The sequence below is a fragment of the Mustela nivalis genome, assembly GCF_964662115.1.
Source record: "Mustela nivalis genome assembly, chromosome: 1".
Classification (NCBI taxonomy): Eukaryota; Metazoa; Chordata; class Mammalia; order Carnivora; family Mustelidae; genus Mustela; species Mustela nivalis.
In genome coordinates this window covers 212134945-212151732 of record NC_139020.1, presented here as the reverse complement: position 1 = coordinate 212151732, position 16788 = coordinate 212134945, and the positions used below count along the sequence as shown (strand labels likewise).

The window sequence follows — 16788 nt, the reverse complement described above, 5'->3', positions numbered from 1 at the left end:
CTGTAGGTCATTTCCCTGTCTCAACCATTGTAAAAACAACAACAACAACAACAACAACAGAACACTGTGATGAACATGAGTTGAGGTCCTATTCTCACTTCCCTTGGGTATATACCCCGAAGTAAAAACCACGGGATCAGACGGTCTAATGGTTTAATTTGAGGAACCTTCACACTCTTTCCCACAGTGGCTGCACCAGTCAATTTACATTCTTACCAACCGTGCGCAAGGGTTCCCTTTTCTCCACGTCCTCGCCAGTGCTTGTTATCTCATATTTTTGACAACGACCATTCTAACAGATATGAGGCGATAGGTCATTGTAAGTTTCATTTGCATTTCCCTGATGATGAGTGATGTCGAGCGCCTTTCGTGTACCTGCCGGCCATTTGTATGTCTCCCTTAGGAAAATGTCTCTTCATATCCTCTGCCCACTTTTTAGTCAGATTTTGAGATTAAAAAATTATATATGTGTATGACTTTCGTAATATTTTTAAGAAATTAATTTAAATATAAACAAGTAATGGGTGAGGCCCATAGAATATTGAATTAACACAGTACAGGGACAGGAGAAAAAGGGTATAGTTAAATTTTTGACAAATACAGCCAAGGTGTTCTTCAACAGAGCTATACTGATGCACTGCTGCCAAAAATATGGGAGCAACATGAGTGAGTTTAAGACTTTTGTCTTGAGAAATGTGGGGCTAATTACTTGGCTAGATAACTTATGTCCTTCAAAAACTGTTAACTCCTGGTCAGCCTGGAAATATCACTTGAAGGTTAGAGCAGTTAACATTGGACTGCATCTGAAAGAAAATCTAACCAAAGCAGGGTTTTGAAATAGGGGCTTGGGGCACCCAGCTGGCTCAGATGGTAGAGCATGCCACTTGATCTCGGGGTTAGGAGTTCAAGCCCTGCATCAGGCATAGGGATTACTTTAAAATAAAATATTTTTTAAAAATTGGGGCCTGGGGGTGCCTGGGTGGCTCAGTAGGTTAAGTGCCTAGACTTTTGATTTCGGCTCGGGTCATGATCTCATGGTCTTGGGACTGGGTTGTGCATTGAACTCCACATGCAGCAGGAAGTCTGCTTGAGAATTCTCTCTCCCTTTCCCTCTGCCCCTCCCCCAACACATGCTCACTCTCTCTCCAAAATAACATGCTCACTCTCCAAAATAACTAATTAAAAAAAAATAAAGGTGTATATTTTCTCAGCAGATGGGAAATCTATGTGAACGGAGGCTGGCTTTGATTCAGCTACTCACTACTACCATCAAGGGCCCAGGATCTTAATGTCCTAAGCTTCTGGCTTCTTGAGTCCCTTACTGTTGCTTCATGATTGTAAAACAGCTGCCATGGCTCCACATAGGACATCCCCATTCCAGGCAGGAAGACGGGGGGAAGGGGAAACCTCGGCCATCTTTCCTTTCCTGCTTGCTCTTCAGAGCAGATGTTTCCAGAAGCTGACTTGCCCTTATGTTGTGTTGGTTGGAATGGTCACACAGCCAGGTTCTGTGAAGAGCTGGGACACTGCACAGTTACAGAACCAAGTATGACTTCTGTCCCTTTGCCACTGGCTTCCTGTGTGACCTCAACCAAGTGGCTTGGCCTCTCTGATCTTTAGTTTCTCTAATGGAGTGCATTCTGAGAATTAAATCATGTCACAGGATCAGAATACTCTAATTATTTTAAAAATTTTGAGGAAAAATTCACAGTAGATTAACCATTAATCAGTTTAAAGCAGACAACTCAGTGACGTTTAGTACATTCAGGATGTTGTGCACCCCTCACATCTATCGAGTTCCGAGATATGTCCATCACCCCCAAGGATAGACTCTATACCTGTTAGCAGTCATTCCCCAACCCACCTTCCCAGCACCTTGCAACCTCTATTCTACTTTCTGTCTCTGTGAATTTGCCTATCAGGGAACGCCATCTCCCATCCATTAAAGGCATGACCCCAAAGTGGCCTCCATCACTTCCTTCCCCATCAGGATTCGGCCAGATGACCACATGTAGGAATAAGGGGCCTGGGAAACACAGTCATTAGGTGGGGGGGTCTAGAGAAGGAGCCAAATGGATATTGGTAGACACTGGCTCTCCCAGCCACGGCCACCTCAGTACTCTGTGGGGTGAACACTGGTCAGCCATGGACCTGAACTACCCAGAAGTCTCCAGAGATAATGGAACACTCCTTGTTCTTTTCTCTTAGCAGGGCAGAATATTTGGTTGATAAATCTTTATGTATTGAGTACCTACTCTCTGCCCTGCTAGGGATGCAGCAATGAGCAAAACAGACATAGAGAAGGAGAGGCAGTCTGAAGATACATAACACAGGGTAGTGTAATTCAAAGTGGCGAGATCCTTGCTGTCTCTGCTTAGGGAAGTTCTCCTGACCTCCCCGTGTCAGGTCCTTCATCAAACCCACTTGACTTGGGTCTCTCTGCACAACTCTAAGTTTGCATTCATTTGTATGATTCTAGGTTTCCTGCTGGGTTCCTGAACAGACCTCATCTGGTTTTGATCCTCTCTGTGTCCCCAGCATCCAGCCCAACGTAAGTGTGGTAGCTCCATGTAATTTTCACAAATTCCATCGCAGGAATGCAATGTGTGCACATATGTGCGCATGAGCGAATGGATGAGCGCAAAGAGAACAGCAATATTCCTGCCCCAGAAGCAGTTTCCTCCAAGGGTGGGGGTGGGGTGGGGAGGCAGAGACAGCCAGTGATGTCACAAGAGGTGTCTGGGATGGAAGGTTCTGGAAGGTTGAATGGGGTAGAAGGGCTGTTGGGAAGGAACACTGCCCACCTTTCTGCTTCTTGTCACCACTACCATCCTGGACCCAGACAGTAACGAGGTCTGGGAAGGAGCAGCACATGTCCAGATTTCTAGGATAGGCAACCTGTTTATGATCTTTGCGGAAGAAGAAAACACTCTGAGTAACCAAATGTCTCAGCAACCAATGCCGTGCCATGATGACCAGGACTCATGACAAGTAACATTGGTATGGGGGAGGGGCATGTGGGGGGGTCCTTTGGGATTCAATGTCTGGCTGTCATTCAGTGGTATCTTTCAGTAGGACTTAGCCTTACTGCAGGCACACATTTTGGCCTTGAGCCAGACCCTCAGTATCTTTTTTTGTTGCATTTTCTCACTGATCGCTGTTGGTGTACAAAAAAGCTATTGATTGCTTTTTCAATATTGATCTTTTGCCTAACTACCTTACAGAAATTTTTATTTATAATAGCTTTTCATTTTATTGGATAATCTAGGGTGTCAATCATATTATCTGCAAAATCACAGTGTTGTTTGTTTACAATCCATATTTCCTTCATTTATTTTTCTTATGTTATTGCATTGGCCAGGAAACTTCATCAGTGCTGAATAGTAGCAGTCACAGCTGACATCTTTTGTCTTATTCTTTATTTCTTAGAAATTCTTCCAGAGCTTTTGTTGCTGTTATTAAGTATAGTATTTATTGAATATTTCTGCCAGATATACTTTATCAAGTTAAAGAAAGTCTTCCATTTCTTATTTGCTAAGAATTTTCATAAACAACAGATATTTCATCAAATTCTATCTTGAAGAGATCATGTTTTTTCACCCTTTCTCTCTTAAATGAAAGTAACTCATATTAATAAGATGTTTAGTGTTGAATAAAATTTTTGCAGTTACAATAAACCCTATGTGGCCTTTTAAAATGGTGAAATGGGGAGCCTGGGTGACTCAGTTGGTTAGGTGTCTGGCTTTTGATTTTTGGCTCAGGTCATGATCTTGGGATCGTGGGACTGAGCTCTGTGTCCCCATGCTCAATGGGGAGTCTGCTGGAGATTCTGTCTCTCCCTCTTCCTCTGCCACCCTCTCCATGTTCTCTAAAATAAACAAATCTTTAAAATAAATTGTGAATCATCTTGTATATAAAATAATACAAAAAATCTGAAAATTTAATGAATAGCAATAAATGTCTATACCTATTTCACTTTATGGAATAAAATGATACTAGTAACTTGTACATCCTCTGTGCGCCCTACCTTTTTCTCATGTTCGTCCCTCTCCTGATAGTGTAACCACTACTCTGAATTGTCTGCAGAAACTTCCCTGTAGTTTTAGCACCCAAACAAGTACTAATTAATGTTGCCTGTTTGTGAACTATATCTAAAAATCATACTACCACCTGCTTCTTTATCAGCACCATGACTGGGAAATGCATCCAATTTTTTGTGTATGTTCTTGGATTTTTCTTCACAGCGTAGTACAACATAATGGATATGTCTACTCTTCTGTTGATGGGCATTAGGGGTTTTCCAGTGTGGGGTTCTTATAGACACTGCTGCTGCAAACATTGTTGTTCATATCTCCTGGGGGCAGATATGCAAGAGTTTCTCTTGGGTATATGTGCCTGGGAGTGAAAATGCCAACTCAGGTATATGTACATGTTCACTGTTAATGGTTAACACCAGAGCTTTGTCAATTGGGTGTGCTGTCTTTATCTCACATCCGTAGTGGAGGAGAGCCCCCATTCCCTTTCCCTTCCAGCACTTGGATGCATTTTTGTATCTACTGTATCGTTTTTCTCATTATCAAGAACACAAGCATCTTGTCCTGTTTATGACCCGTTCATGTTTCCTGTGAACGGCTTGTTCATGTTTTGCCCATCTCCTGTTGGATTACTTATCTATGCCTTTTTAATCCAGAGCAGCTCTTTTCATATTATGGATATCAGTTCTTTCTTGGCATATGAACAGAGCAAATCTCTTATCCCAGTCAATGACTTGTCTTGACTTACTGTTTTCTGATGTCCCAATACATAGACATTCTGCTTCTGGTAAAAGATTCTTTAAATACATGGCTGGATTGGACCTTCATTTGGTTGAAGAGTCATACTATCTTCACTTAAAGCTGCTTATGAATGAATGAATGCTCCCCAGACTGAGAAGAAAAAATTATGTTGTGGCCATAGGCAAACTAACCTTTTTGTGTCCTAGTTTCATTTGTAAAATGCAGAATAATCGTAAATAACAGTACCTACCTCCTAGGATTATTGTGAAGATTAAATGACTTAATGCACAGAAAACTTTCAGAATAGTGCTCAGCGCACAGGAAAGACCCATTTGTTATTTGCTTTGCTTGTCGTTGCTGTTCTGTAATGAACAGTCTTGTTTTTTTTTTTTTTTAAGATTTCATTTATTTATTTGACAGAAAAAAAGTAGTAGTAGGGGGAGTACGCAGTACACAGTAGGGGGAGCAGTGGGCAGAGGGAGAGGGAGAAGCAGATGCCCCAGTGAGTGGGGAGCCCCATGCAGGACTGGATCCAAGGACCCTGGGGTCATGACTTGAGCCAAAGGCAGACCCTTAACCAACTGAGCCATCCAGGCATCCCAACAGTCTTGTCTTAACAGGACTTCTGGTTTTACCAGGATCCTCTCAGTCCAAGATCACAGGAAGTGTCTCTGGGTAGAGCTCCCATATTATCTTTCTCTGTAGAAAATACTCTAAGTGCTTGCCACCTGCACCTCGTAACTGCCTTGTCAAGTCCAGAGTTTCTCAGTGTTGGCACTACTGACATTTGAGATCAGATGATCCTTAGTTGTGAGGAGCTATCCTGGCCACTGCAGGGCATTGAACAGCACCTCTGGTCTCTACCTGCTAGATGCCAGTAGTACTCGCCAACTTGTGACAATCAAAATGTCTCCAGACATTGCCAGGTGTCCTCTGGGGGTCAGAATGGCCCCTAGTTGAGGACCACAGGTCTACTGAATCAATATATTTGGATATGTACTCATTCATCTAATATTGATTGAACCCCTTTCATGTGCTAGGCATTGTGCTATGTGTTAGGGATATAGTGATCAACAAGATAGTCACACACACACACGCACGCACACACACACACTCGCACACACACCTAGTTACAAAGCTAGATCATGCGATAAAGGGGAAGAGAGGATGGAATGGGAGGGAGTAGGCTCTAGCTCAGCCTGGGATAACAAGGGATATTCCTGTGAAGAACAGAGGCTGAGTCTGGGAAGGAAGGAATAGATGAAGATTAGGGAGAACAGTGTTTTGAGCATAAGGGACAGCATGTGCAAAGGCCCTGAGGTGAGAGGGAGACTAGAGTGTGTGGGGATAGAGAGAAGGTCCAAGTAGATGGAGCTAAGGAGGTGAGGGGTATGGCAGGAGGTAAGGCTGTCTTTGCATTTATTTCTATACGCCCCTTGTTCTCAGAGGCTAATTGTATATGTCTGCACCTAGAACAGCCAAGCCTCTGCACCCACAGTCTGCTCTGTCTGGAACACACACCCCAGTAGAACTCCACATCCTTCAGGTCTCACTCAAGTCAGATGACACCTCCTCAGAGAGGCCTTCCTGACCACCCCAGCATTCTCTACTACAACACCCTGTTCTGTTGTTCTCATTGGGATCATCACCAACCTGGGTTTTTTTTAATCGAAGGGATACCCACATATCACAAGATTCACCACTTTAAGGTGCACAAGTCAGTGGCATTCAGGACGTTCACACTGATGAGCAACCACCTTCTCTACCTTGTTCCAAAATATTTTCATCACCCCCAAAGGAAAGCGCATGCCCATTAGCCGTCACTCCCCATAGTTCTGTCCCTAGCTCCAGGCACCCCCCCATCTGCTCTCTATCTCTATGGATTTACCCATTTGGTACATTTCCTACAAATGCATCACAGGCTGTGTCCTTTGACATCTGGCTTCTCTTGCTCAGTATGATGTTTTTTGAGGCTCATCCTGTTACTATCTGAACTGATCTTTGTTCCTTTCCTGGCTATTTTTTCCAACTAGAATCAGCTCAAGGAGGGATTTTGTCCATCTTTTGCCCAGTGCCTAGAACTCTGCCTGGCACACAGTAGGTGCTCAGAAGACACAAGGAGAAGAGGGTCCCAGGATCCACCTCTGTCTTTCTCCCTCACTGAATTTGTAAGAAACGTTCTTGATGATGGTTCAGCTTGAGAGAAAGCAGGGCAGGCCCCCCGATGGCCGTGGGCACTTAGCAATTTGAGACCTATCATCTTCCCCTTCTCATGGCTTCAGCGGTAGGGTCAGATCGCTTACATTTTGCTTTATGACCACCACAGAGTCAACAACTCCTTAGACCAGAGGCAAAACCATATTTTCCTGAGTCACAAACACATACACAAATCCATTCACCTTCACAAAAGGCCACCTCTTTGTATGTTGTCCTGAATCTTGCTTTTCTGATTTAATATCCTGTCTTGAAGAACATTCAGATTCAGTAACCATGAACCAACCTCTCTGTGGTGTGTATGAATTTTCATCGAGATGAGACTTGCGTAGCACAAATTAACCTTTTTACAGTGGATGGCTCAGTGGCATTTAATACGTTCACAGTCTTGTGCAATCATCACTTCTGTTCAGTTGCAAAAATGGTTCATTGCTCCAAAAGGAAACTCTGTACACATTGACCCGTTGTTCCCCACCCCCACCCCTTGGTGGGTAATTCTTCGGTGTCTCTAGTCTACTTTGGTTTGTCTTCATATGGATTCTACTCCCAGTTGGAACTCTGGGCAGATCTGTCCTTGAGGTCCTCTCCAGCAGACCCAAATGTTTGTCATGGTACCCTGCACGAGGTAGATCTTTTATTACATTCTTACTCGTTTTATGTTTTATCCCAAGTTTTACTTTTAAGGGGGATATATAATTTTGTTGTAGAGTACACCTTTTCTTTTTTTACTTTGCCAAAGTAAGCCTTTTTAGATATAACTTTTTTTTTTTAATAAAACTGGTTGGATGAAATTTTTCTCTTTAGACTGATAGAATAAAAATATAGCTTGAAAGAATGCTATCACCATGTAACAATACTGGGGAGAGTTATTAGGCTTTTATTTCTTTTAAGATTTTATTTATTTGAGAGAGAGAGAGAGAGCATGAGTGGGGGGGGGGAAGGGCAGAGAGAGAAGCAGACTCCTTACTGAGCAGGGAGCCTGATGCAGGGCTCGATCTCAGGACCCTAGGATTATTACCCGAGCTAAAGGCAGACTCCTAAACAACTGAGTCACCCAGATGCCCCATGATTAGGCTTTTAAACAATACATACTTGGTATACTGTGGACAGGAACTAAGTTTCAACAGGAGATGGGAAGTGATTGCAAACAAGCCATTTGCTCCTTAAGTTTTACCGTTAGTGATATTGGAAAACCCAATGAACTAGCTATGGAACATTTTTGAAGGGTCCACAGCACACCTGATTCACACATTGTAGAATTCATGTTTTTGGTGTAGAGTTTTAGAGTTCTGGCAAATGCTTGGAGTCATATAACCAGCAGCACAGTCACTGTTGCCAGCGCACCCCCAAATTCCCCCCTGTTCCCCCTTCACAGTGAACCCCACTTCACACCCCAACTGCTGGCAACCTCCAACCTGTTCTCTGTCACTACTATTTTGCCTTTTCCAGAAAGTCACATAAATGGAATCATAAGGCAAGTGGCCTTTTGAGTCTGGCTTCTTTCCCTCAGGTCTTCGAGATTTGCTCAGACGGCTGCATCCACAGTTCCATCTCCTGTGGTGTGGCGTTCCACGGTATGGATGTACCATGAAGATGGGGGGGGGGAGGAGGGGGCAGGGGTCTGCGCAGGGCCTTGTGGGCACAAAGAAGATGTGGGCTTACACCCCGCGGGAGGTGGGAGCCCTGGAGAGTTGCAGGCAGAGGATGGGCATGGTCAGACCAACATTTTATTTTATTCTTAATTCTTAATAGTTTTTATGATGGAACATTTCTCTCTCTCTCTCTCTCACACACACACACACACACACACACACACACGCAAATAGCATCGTGACCCACCCCTCCCAACGACAGCAATAGCTATCTGTTGCTTTGCTCCAATAATTGTCAACATGGAGCTGGCCTTGTCTCTCCATGCGGCCATGCTCCCGCTGCACTGTTTTAAAGCAAACTCCAGATAGTGTGTTATTTCACATGGAATCCTTCAGCAACAGGGATTCATTTTTTTTTAATATTTTATTTATTTATTTGACAGAGAGAGATCACAAGTAGGCAGAGAGGCAAGCAGAGAGATAGGAGGAAGCAAGCTCCCTGCTGAGCAGAGAGTCCGATGCAGGGCTTGATCCCAGGACCCTAAGATCATAACCTGAGCCAAAGGCAGAGGCTTTAACCACTGAGCCACCCAGGTGCCCCAACAACAGGGATTCTTTAACTGAGTCTCAAACCATCATCACACTTCAAAGCGTGACCATCCTTTCTTCGTGTCATTTGACATCCGTTCAGTGTTCAAGTCCCCACGGACCACAGATGCCTTGTTTGGGTTGGGATGCGGCTGGAATCCACACATTGAATGTGGTTGATGGAAGCCACCATGGAGCAGGGTCCCTCTGGCTCATGGGAGGGAGCCCAGGTTCCAGAGAGCTGTGCCTGTCTGGGGGAGCAGCCGTTTGGGGCCCTAGTTTGAAGACTGGGACAGATGTGGGGGGGGGGAAGGGGAGCAGAGAGGCGGGGGGGGGGGGGAGAAGGGGAGGGAAAGCAGGGTGGGGGAGAGGGAGGGAAGAGAGGAGGAGCCGGAAGGAAGGAAGAAGGGAAACAGGTAAGGGAGAGAGAGACAGGATGGAGAGACGGAGGGAGGGAGGGAGGGAGGTTGGTTAGGTGATGGGTAGACAAATGGACGCGTTGATGGAAGGACGGATGATGGGGAAGGGTGGACGGCTGCGAGGGAGGGTGATGGAAGGGAGGGAGGGGCGAATAGGGACGAAAGGGGAGATCGGGGCAGGGGTGCGGTCCACCAAGTTTCTGAGCCAGGGCCAGCGTCTCCAGGAGGACCGTGGACTTCCTGGTCTCTTCTTTTGTAGCACACTTTATGGATGTCTTTGTGTGCGTCTTCCGAGCTTCATTTGGACCCGCCATGTTTGGCTATTTGCTTTCCTCCGCCGATTGATCTATTCTGTGTGTATCCATGCCACAGAGACTCATTTCAGTTCATATTATAAGGTGCTTTTCCGGCTACTCATTTTTCACGGGAATGTACAGCTAGAGTCTGCTATCGTAGAACCGTGCACAGGTTATGGGGCTGTATTTGCCAGACGGCGTATCGTCAGGTTCTTGTAGGCCATGAACTGCAGATCTAGAGTTTAGGACTGCTTGACTCTGGCATCAAGTATAATGTTGGCCACGAAGAAGATAAGACAATTTTCCTTCACGGAAACCAGTGACACACTGTTCTCAAATGATGTCAGCCAGCGGTGGAGGGCACCGCTGATGATATCTGCAGACATCTTGGATTGGAATGAAATAACATACTGGATTTGTGATTTTAATTACATGTTTGGGGGAATCTGATTAATGAAACATGTGGCCAATATTCAGATGTTTTGGAAATTTGATTGGTTAAATTCCTAAGTTCATTAAATGGCATTTAAGACTTAGTATCTTCTCAACATTTATGCAAGTGGATTACCCCACGTAACAAAGTATTGCAGAATGGGCGACTCAGCAGAAACTTATTTTCTCTTGGTTCTGGAGGCTGGATGTCCAAGATGAAGGTATCAGCGGGGCTGGTTTCCGGGGACAGCCCTCTTCATAGTTTGCAGACAGCTGTGTCCTCACAAGGTGCAGCGAGAGCAAGAGCTGGTATTCTTTCCTCTTATAAAGATACTAATCTGGTTGGATCAGGACCCCATTATTAGGACTTCCAGTAACCTGAATTACTTCCCTAAAGGTTCCATCTCCAAATACAGTCACACTGGGGTGGGGGGAGGGCTTCAACATATGAATTTTGGGGAACATAATTTTGTCCAGGAAAACAACTATTAATTTTTGTCAAGTAAATGTTTAAAAAGAATGTTGCTTAATAGGTTTAGGGATTAGCACACTGAAAATCAGACAAGGTTAAGGAGTGGTGGTTGACCCCATCGGACATGAAAGGATTCAAACAACGGAGTCCAGTTCGTGAGCACGCGAGGACCCCGGCAGCCACAATCGTCACTGTCCTCCAAGGAGGGGTTAGTGACCAGGGGATCTGAAGTCTGACCTCTGCACACTGTCTTCCAAGGGGGCTGCCTCAGTCTCACAATCTACGAGAGTGTCTGTCTCCCCACATTCTTTCTCACTAATATCAAGTGTTTTTCAGCCTTGTTGAGCCTACTCAATCTGACAGGTGAAATACATCACAATATTTTCTATTGCCTTCTCTCATGACTGAGAAAGTCATTTTCAATCTGTTTTCAGGGAGCTTTCTATTTATGCCCTTTGGGGTACCGGGAGTTTTTCTTACGGATCCACAGGAGTTCTTCCCATGTAAAGGAAATCAGGCCTTTCTCTATTAGACACGTTACCCGTATTTTTTCCTCAATTTGTTGTGAATCTTTTGAGTTTTTATGGTATTCTTTAGCTACGTGGAAATTAAAAATTTCTTAACGTAGCAAGATTTTCTGTTTTTCCTTTATGTCCTTTGGGTTTTCATGTCATACAATCCTTAAGGCAACGAAGCAGAACCGAACTCTCCCATGGGTTTCTTTCCCTTGCTAGAGTTCAGAATGTTTCCTCACCCACAGGACCACATATGGACTTGGTAGTTATGCCCCTGCCGTTTAAGAGACTTCTGGAAACTCACAGACTGAATGCCCTCTGGACTTACAACTGCTCTACAATCTGTCACACGGACCCCCCCCTCCCCTCCTAGGCCTGGGACTAGCATGACTAATCGATCCCAGGATTCTAAGCAGTGGATGGAAGCTGGCCTCAGACCTGCAGCCCCTTTGCCGGCCCTGCTAAGTTCCTTGCCTTGTGTCTTGCAGTGCTGTGAAGCATGGTGTCTCCGGACCTGGAAAGGCCGAAAACCCCAAGACTCAGGAAGTAGAGATTAAGGACCCTGAAGGAGACATGAGTAAAAACAAAGGTATGTTGTGCTTGAGTGCGTATAGGAAAGGGACCAGGCACAGATTCAGCCAAGCCTTTTCATAACGGAGCAACCCCATCTTAGAGAATCAGGGCACACTTGTTCCTTGCCTGGGTCCCTGGCTTTGGCTGATGTGCCTCACCTGGGGTGGAGGCACAGGCGACTCCTACCTACATCTGACAGGGAGCACAGGCCGTCCAGGCCAGCTGCTGTCTGAGCAGAGCTCCACGGACAGGGGGTGGGGCCGCTCTTTGGAAACCTCATTTGTATTGTTTGTACCACGGGACGCTGATCACAACACCTCCCTGTTGGGACAGCGTGTGGGTAAAGCACCCAGCAACCATTATATATAGTGCGGATGTAATTAAACGTGTGCGTGTGTGTATACAATGTAATAATATATATAGTATAGATATGAATATGACAGGACATATAGTGGGTATCATTGTGTGTGTGTGTATATATATATATAAAGTACAGATGCAATTCTATATATAGAAAGAGAAAGAGAGAGGGACAGAGTCCAGATGTAATATGGGCCAAATGTAATACTATAACGCAGATATACTCACATACATATAATGCAGATGTGATATTATTTATATAATACAGACAATACATATCATAGAGTACAGGTATATTGTAATTAAATGCTACTCTGTATTACCATTTATATTTTATATGTTTTATGATAACTACATAGGGCAGGTATGCGATAATGATTTTCCTCTGTATGCAGTAACCACTTTGCCGGCGGAACAAAGCTCAGGGAACATCACGAGACAGAGTGAGCCCATTATCTTTCACAGCTGCCCTCTTCCGAGTGCCTAAAATGTTGGCAGGAACGACAGCTTTTATAACCATTCTCAAGTGACCGCGATCTTCAGAATGTCATTCCGGTCACTGTCAGATTCCCAGGGCCCAGGCTGGGTGGTGGAAGCAAGAGAAACTGCCTTCTGTGAGGGCTCTAGAGGCTGCAAGTCTGAGATCAAGCGATCGGCTGGGTTGGCTTTTCCTGGAGGCTGTTATGGACAGTCGGTTCCCTGGTCTCCAGGCTCCTGGTGGCCCTTGGCAATCCTTGGTGATCCTTGGTTCACGAAGTCATCATGGCTATCTCTGCCTCTGTCATTACACGATGCTCCTCTCTGGGTCTCTCTGGGTCCTCTCCTCTTTCGCTAAGGACACCAGTCATTGGATTTAGGGCCAACCCTACTTCCAGAATCTCATCTCGGGGTCCTCAACGGATTCCAGCTGCCAAGGCCCTATTTCCAAATAAGGTCACATTCTGAGATGCTGTACATGAATTCTGGGGGAGCATCATTCAACCCAATACAGCCAATAAAATATCCTTAACCAGGGTCCAGGTGACACACCCCCACATTTCTGTCCCATTTAAAGCTTCTCCCTTCCCCCAGGCCTCAGGCTGGATGCCTGGAGCAGTGGGGGTGGGGAGGCCCGATGAGCTGTTTTTTCATCCCCTCCACCATGCCCCACCCCCGACCAACAGTACCAACACCACCACCACCACCACCAGTTGCCCACAGTAAGCTGCCATGCCTCCTGCTGCTAACTCTCCTTGGGGGCGGGGCCGGGGGCACTTCTGAACTAGCCTCGCCTTGATGTTGGCTGCCGTGGGTTGAACTATATCCCCCTGCCGTGGTCTAAATACTTGTGTCCCTCCAAGACTCCCACATTGCAACTTAACCCCAAGGCGATTACATTAGAAGGTGGGGCCGATCAGAAGGGATCAGGCCACCAGGTCCACGTGAACTGGATCAGTGTCCTGATAAAGAAGGCCCCAGGGAGCTCCCTCATCCCTTCTGCCAAGGGAGGAGGCAGTGAGAAGCCGCTATCAGCCAGAAAGCAAGTTCTCACTAGAAACTGAACCCGCCAGAGCCTTGGTCTCTGACTTCCTGGCCCCTGCAACTACGGGAAATAAATGTTATTTGTAAGTGTCTTGCATTGTGCTAGAATAGTCACATGAACAAAGAGGCACCCCAACACTCAGCACCTTGGGATGTGACTTATTTGGAAAGAGGAGTCACCGCACGTGTCATTAGATAAGACGAGGTCGTTCGCGTGGGTCCTAACCCAATGACCGTGTCCGTGTGAAAAGGGGCAAGTTGGACACAGACAGGCACACGGGGATCGCCACATGAAGCTGAGGGCAGAGACTGGGATGAAGCTTCTGGAAGCCAAGGAACTCCAAAGATGGCCAGCAAATTGCCAGGAAGGAGGAGAGAGACATGGAACACGTTCTCCACCAGGGCCTCCAAAGGGCTAACTGTGCACACACCTTGATCTCATACTCATCATCTCCAGAACTGAGAGAACAGATTTCTGTTGTGTCAGCCACTCAGTCTGGGGAACTTGGCCACGGCGGCCCTAGCCGACTTAATACATAGTTCATGTTCTTTGCTCAGCGCCCACTGGTGACTTTCCTCACGGTCTGTCTCTCAACATGGATCTCCAGGTGAGGTGGAATTCTTTCTACTGGCTTCCAGCCAAAAGCCTCTCCATGAGGTCCATGTCAGTCAAGGGGAAAAATCAGTGTCCCCCAGCAGGTAGACGTGTGGTGCTCTCCCCACCCCGCTGTCTACTCGGCCATTTCCAGCTACCAGCCCTCCAGTGGATAAGCTTCAAAGTCAAGAGTCACACACCCATTTCTCCAAGAGGGTTTCCAGAATCTTCTCTCACTTGGCCCACGGTTGGGGGGCGATGAGCAACACACTACTCACCAACTCTCTCACAGGAAACCCTCTTCTCCTCTCTAGGGGTCAACCATCTCACTCCTGAAAGGAGGTGAGTGAGGACGGAAAACAAACTGGCTTTGAGCCAGCCCCTTTGCCTGGTCCACATAAGTTGGTGGAATCCAGTGGTCTGGGTGATGTTGCTTTAAAACCCGACCCCAAACCTCAACAGCTCAACACAACACGGGCTTGTTTCTTGCCTGCTTTATGTGTATCTGGAACTAGGGTTCCTCCCTGACATGTGCTCACACCATTTTTGTGAGGAGAATGGGGTATGGTGGGTCACACACCTGCTCTTAAACCTTCCGCCTGGGAGAGAGACACAACGGCCACGTCTCACATTCCACTGACCAAAGCATGTAGTCTGCCACGCGTGCATTTTACCTTAAAAAAAACAAACCCTATAAATAATATGGAACTGGAGCTAATGATTCACATGCTGAAGTGCTTAAGGGGGAACTGGATGGGTAGCCGCAGCACTGACATGGACAGAGTGATGGACGGATGGAGAGAGATGGTGGGACCGAGATAGGATAAAGCAAACGCAGCAAATGCCAGCAGTTGTGGAAACCACGTGGTAAGAGGATGTTGGCTCTACAGACCATTCAGGCTTCTTGTAGGTGTGAAATTTTTCACAGTAATTTGTTGGGGGGGGGGTGGCAAGGAAAAGTAGGAAAGAGGAAGCGTGCATGGGTCGGCTGGCGTTGGTCATGTGACTTCACCCGGGGAGCGGGATTAATTCAACACTCAGCCCTTCAAGCTCAGAAAGGACACTCCTCCCCCAAAGTTATTAAATTAATAAAAACATTTGCCACCAACCCTGGTGGCTGTTTGCAGTTACTCCTGGGCTGTGGACCATTCATCGAGATGGAGAAGTCATCCTGAGGCTATCGAAACATGGGCTAGGCCATGAGACCCCAGTAACCATCCCTGATTTTTTTCGGGAGTCAGTCAAACGATTTGGGGCATATCCAGCCCTTGCAACAAAGAACGGTGAGCAGTGGGAAGTCCTGAATTTCAACCAGTACTATGCGGCTTGTCGGAAGGCTGCAAGAGCCTTGATCAAGGTAAATGAGTTATTCATTCATTCATCACTTAGTCGATCATTCATTCTACATACACAAACATATGGTATAAAATGCACGAGGCACCACAAGATATGAAGGTTCACTGGTGAGAATTTTCCCTTTAATTCTGACCCCTCTCTTACGGAGGCAGCCAGCCTTGCCAGTTTTTTGTAAATCCTTTTGGGGAATAAACTATGTGTATGTATATTATAAAATTTCTCTACAAGCAAATTTTTACATAGATGGTGGCCTACTCTACCCATCATTCTTCATCTTCCTATTTTTTTGCTTAAAAAAAAAAAGATTTTACCTATTTACTTGAGAGAGAGAGAGAGAGAGAACACAAGCAGGCAGAGGGGCAGAGGGACAAGCAGATTCCCCACTGAGCACAGAGCTCAACTTGGGGCTTGATCCCAGGACTCAGAGATCATGATCTGAGCCAAAGTTCGAAGCCTAACTGACTGAGCCACCCAGGCGCCCCACATCTTGCTTTTTTTTAAATCTCTATGTATTAGTTAGCTATTGCTGCATAACAAATTACCCCCAAATTTAGTTTCATAGTGTCTCAGGAGGCTGTGGTCAAGCTGTCCATCTGAAGGTTTGACTAGGGCCAGAGGGTCCACTTGAAAGCTCACTTACATGGCTGGCGATTGGCAAGAGGTCAAGACCTTATTCCTTGTTCCCTGTCCTTCTCCATTGGGCTGAGTGTCTTCAGACTACGACAGCCAGCTCCCCCAGAATGAGTGACCCAAAAGGAAGTGTGAACAAAATGGGAATCCTATCTTCCCATAGCTTCCATGACTTAATCTCAGTGGCATACTATCCCTTCTTCCATATTCTACCGGTTACACAGACCAGCCTGGACACAATGTGGGAGGGAATTATACAGGAACACAAACCCCGGGAGGTGAGAATCCGCGAGCGCCATCTTGGAAGCCGCCTGCCACGCTCTGAGTTCCTTTCGTGTTGATTCACTAAAAACAAATCCATACTCTTTTCAGCAACTACGAATATGTATGTAACAATACTGGCATACTGGTGGGTAGTGACGGTATTTCCAGACTTTGCTACCATACATG

General features: G+C 45.9%; 1 protein-coding gene across 3 annotated transcripts in view; it reads left to right on the top strand.

The window, feature by feature from the left end:
* Positions 1 to 2762: 2762 nt before the first annotated feature.
* Positions 2763 to 16788, top strand: part of LOC309866517 (long-chain-fatty-acid--CoA ligase ACSBG2-like) — a 32941-nt gene continuing 18915 nt past the window's right edge. For 2 of the 3 annotated variants that reach the window (XM_082734275.1, XM_082734274.1), the window contains exons 1-3: positions 2763 to 2991; positions 11792 to 11892; positions 15480 to 15709. In XM_082734275.1, coding sequence (XP_082590401.1) covers positions 2969 to 2991; positions 11792 to 11892; positions 15480 to 15709 — 354 coding nt within the window. In that variant the 5' untranslated portion in view covers positions 2763 to 2968. Of the gene's footprint in view, positions 3001 to 11791; positions 11893 to 15479; positions 15710 to 16788 lie in introns of all 3 variants that reach the window. The other variant, XM_082734276.1, reaches the window with a different exon arrangement.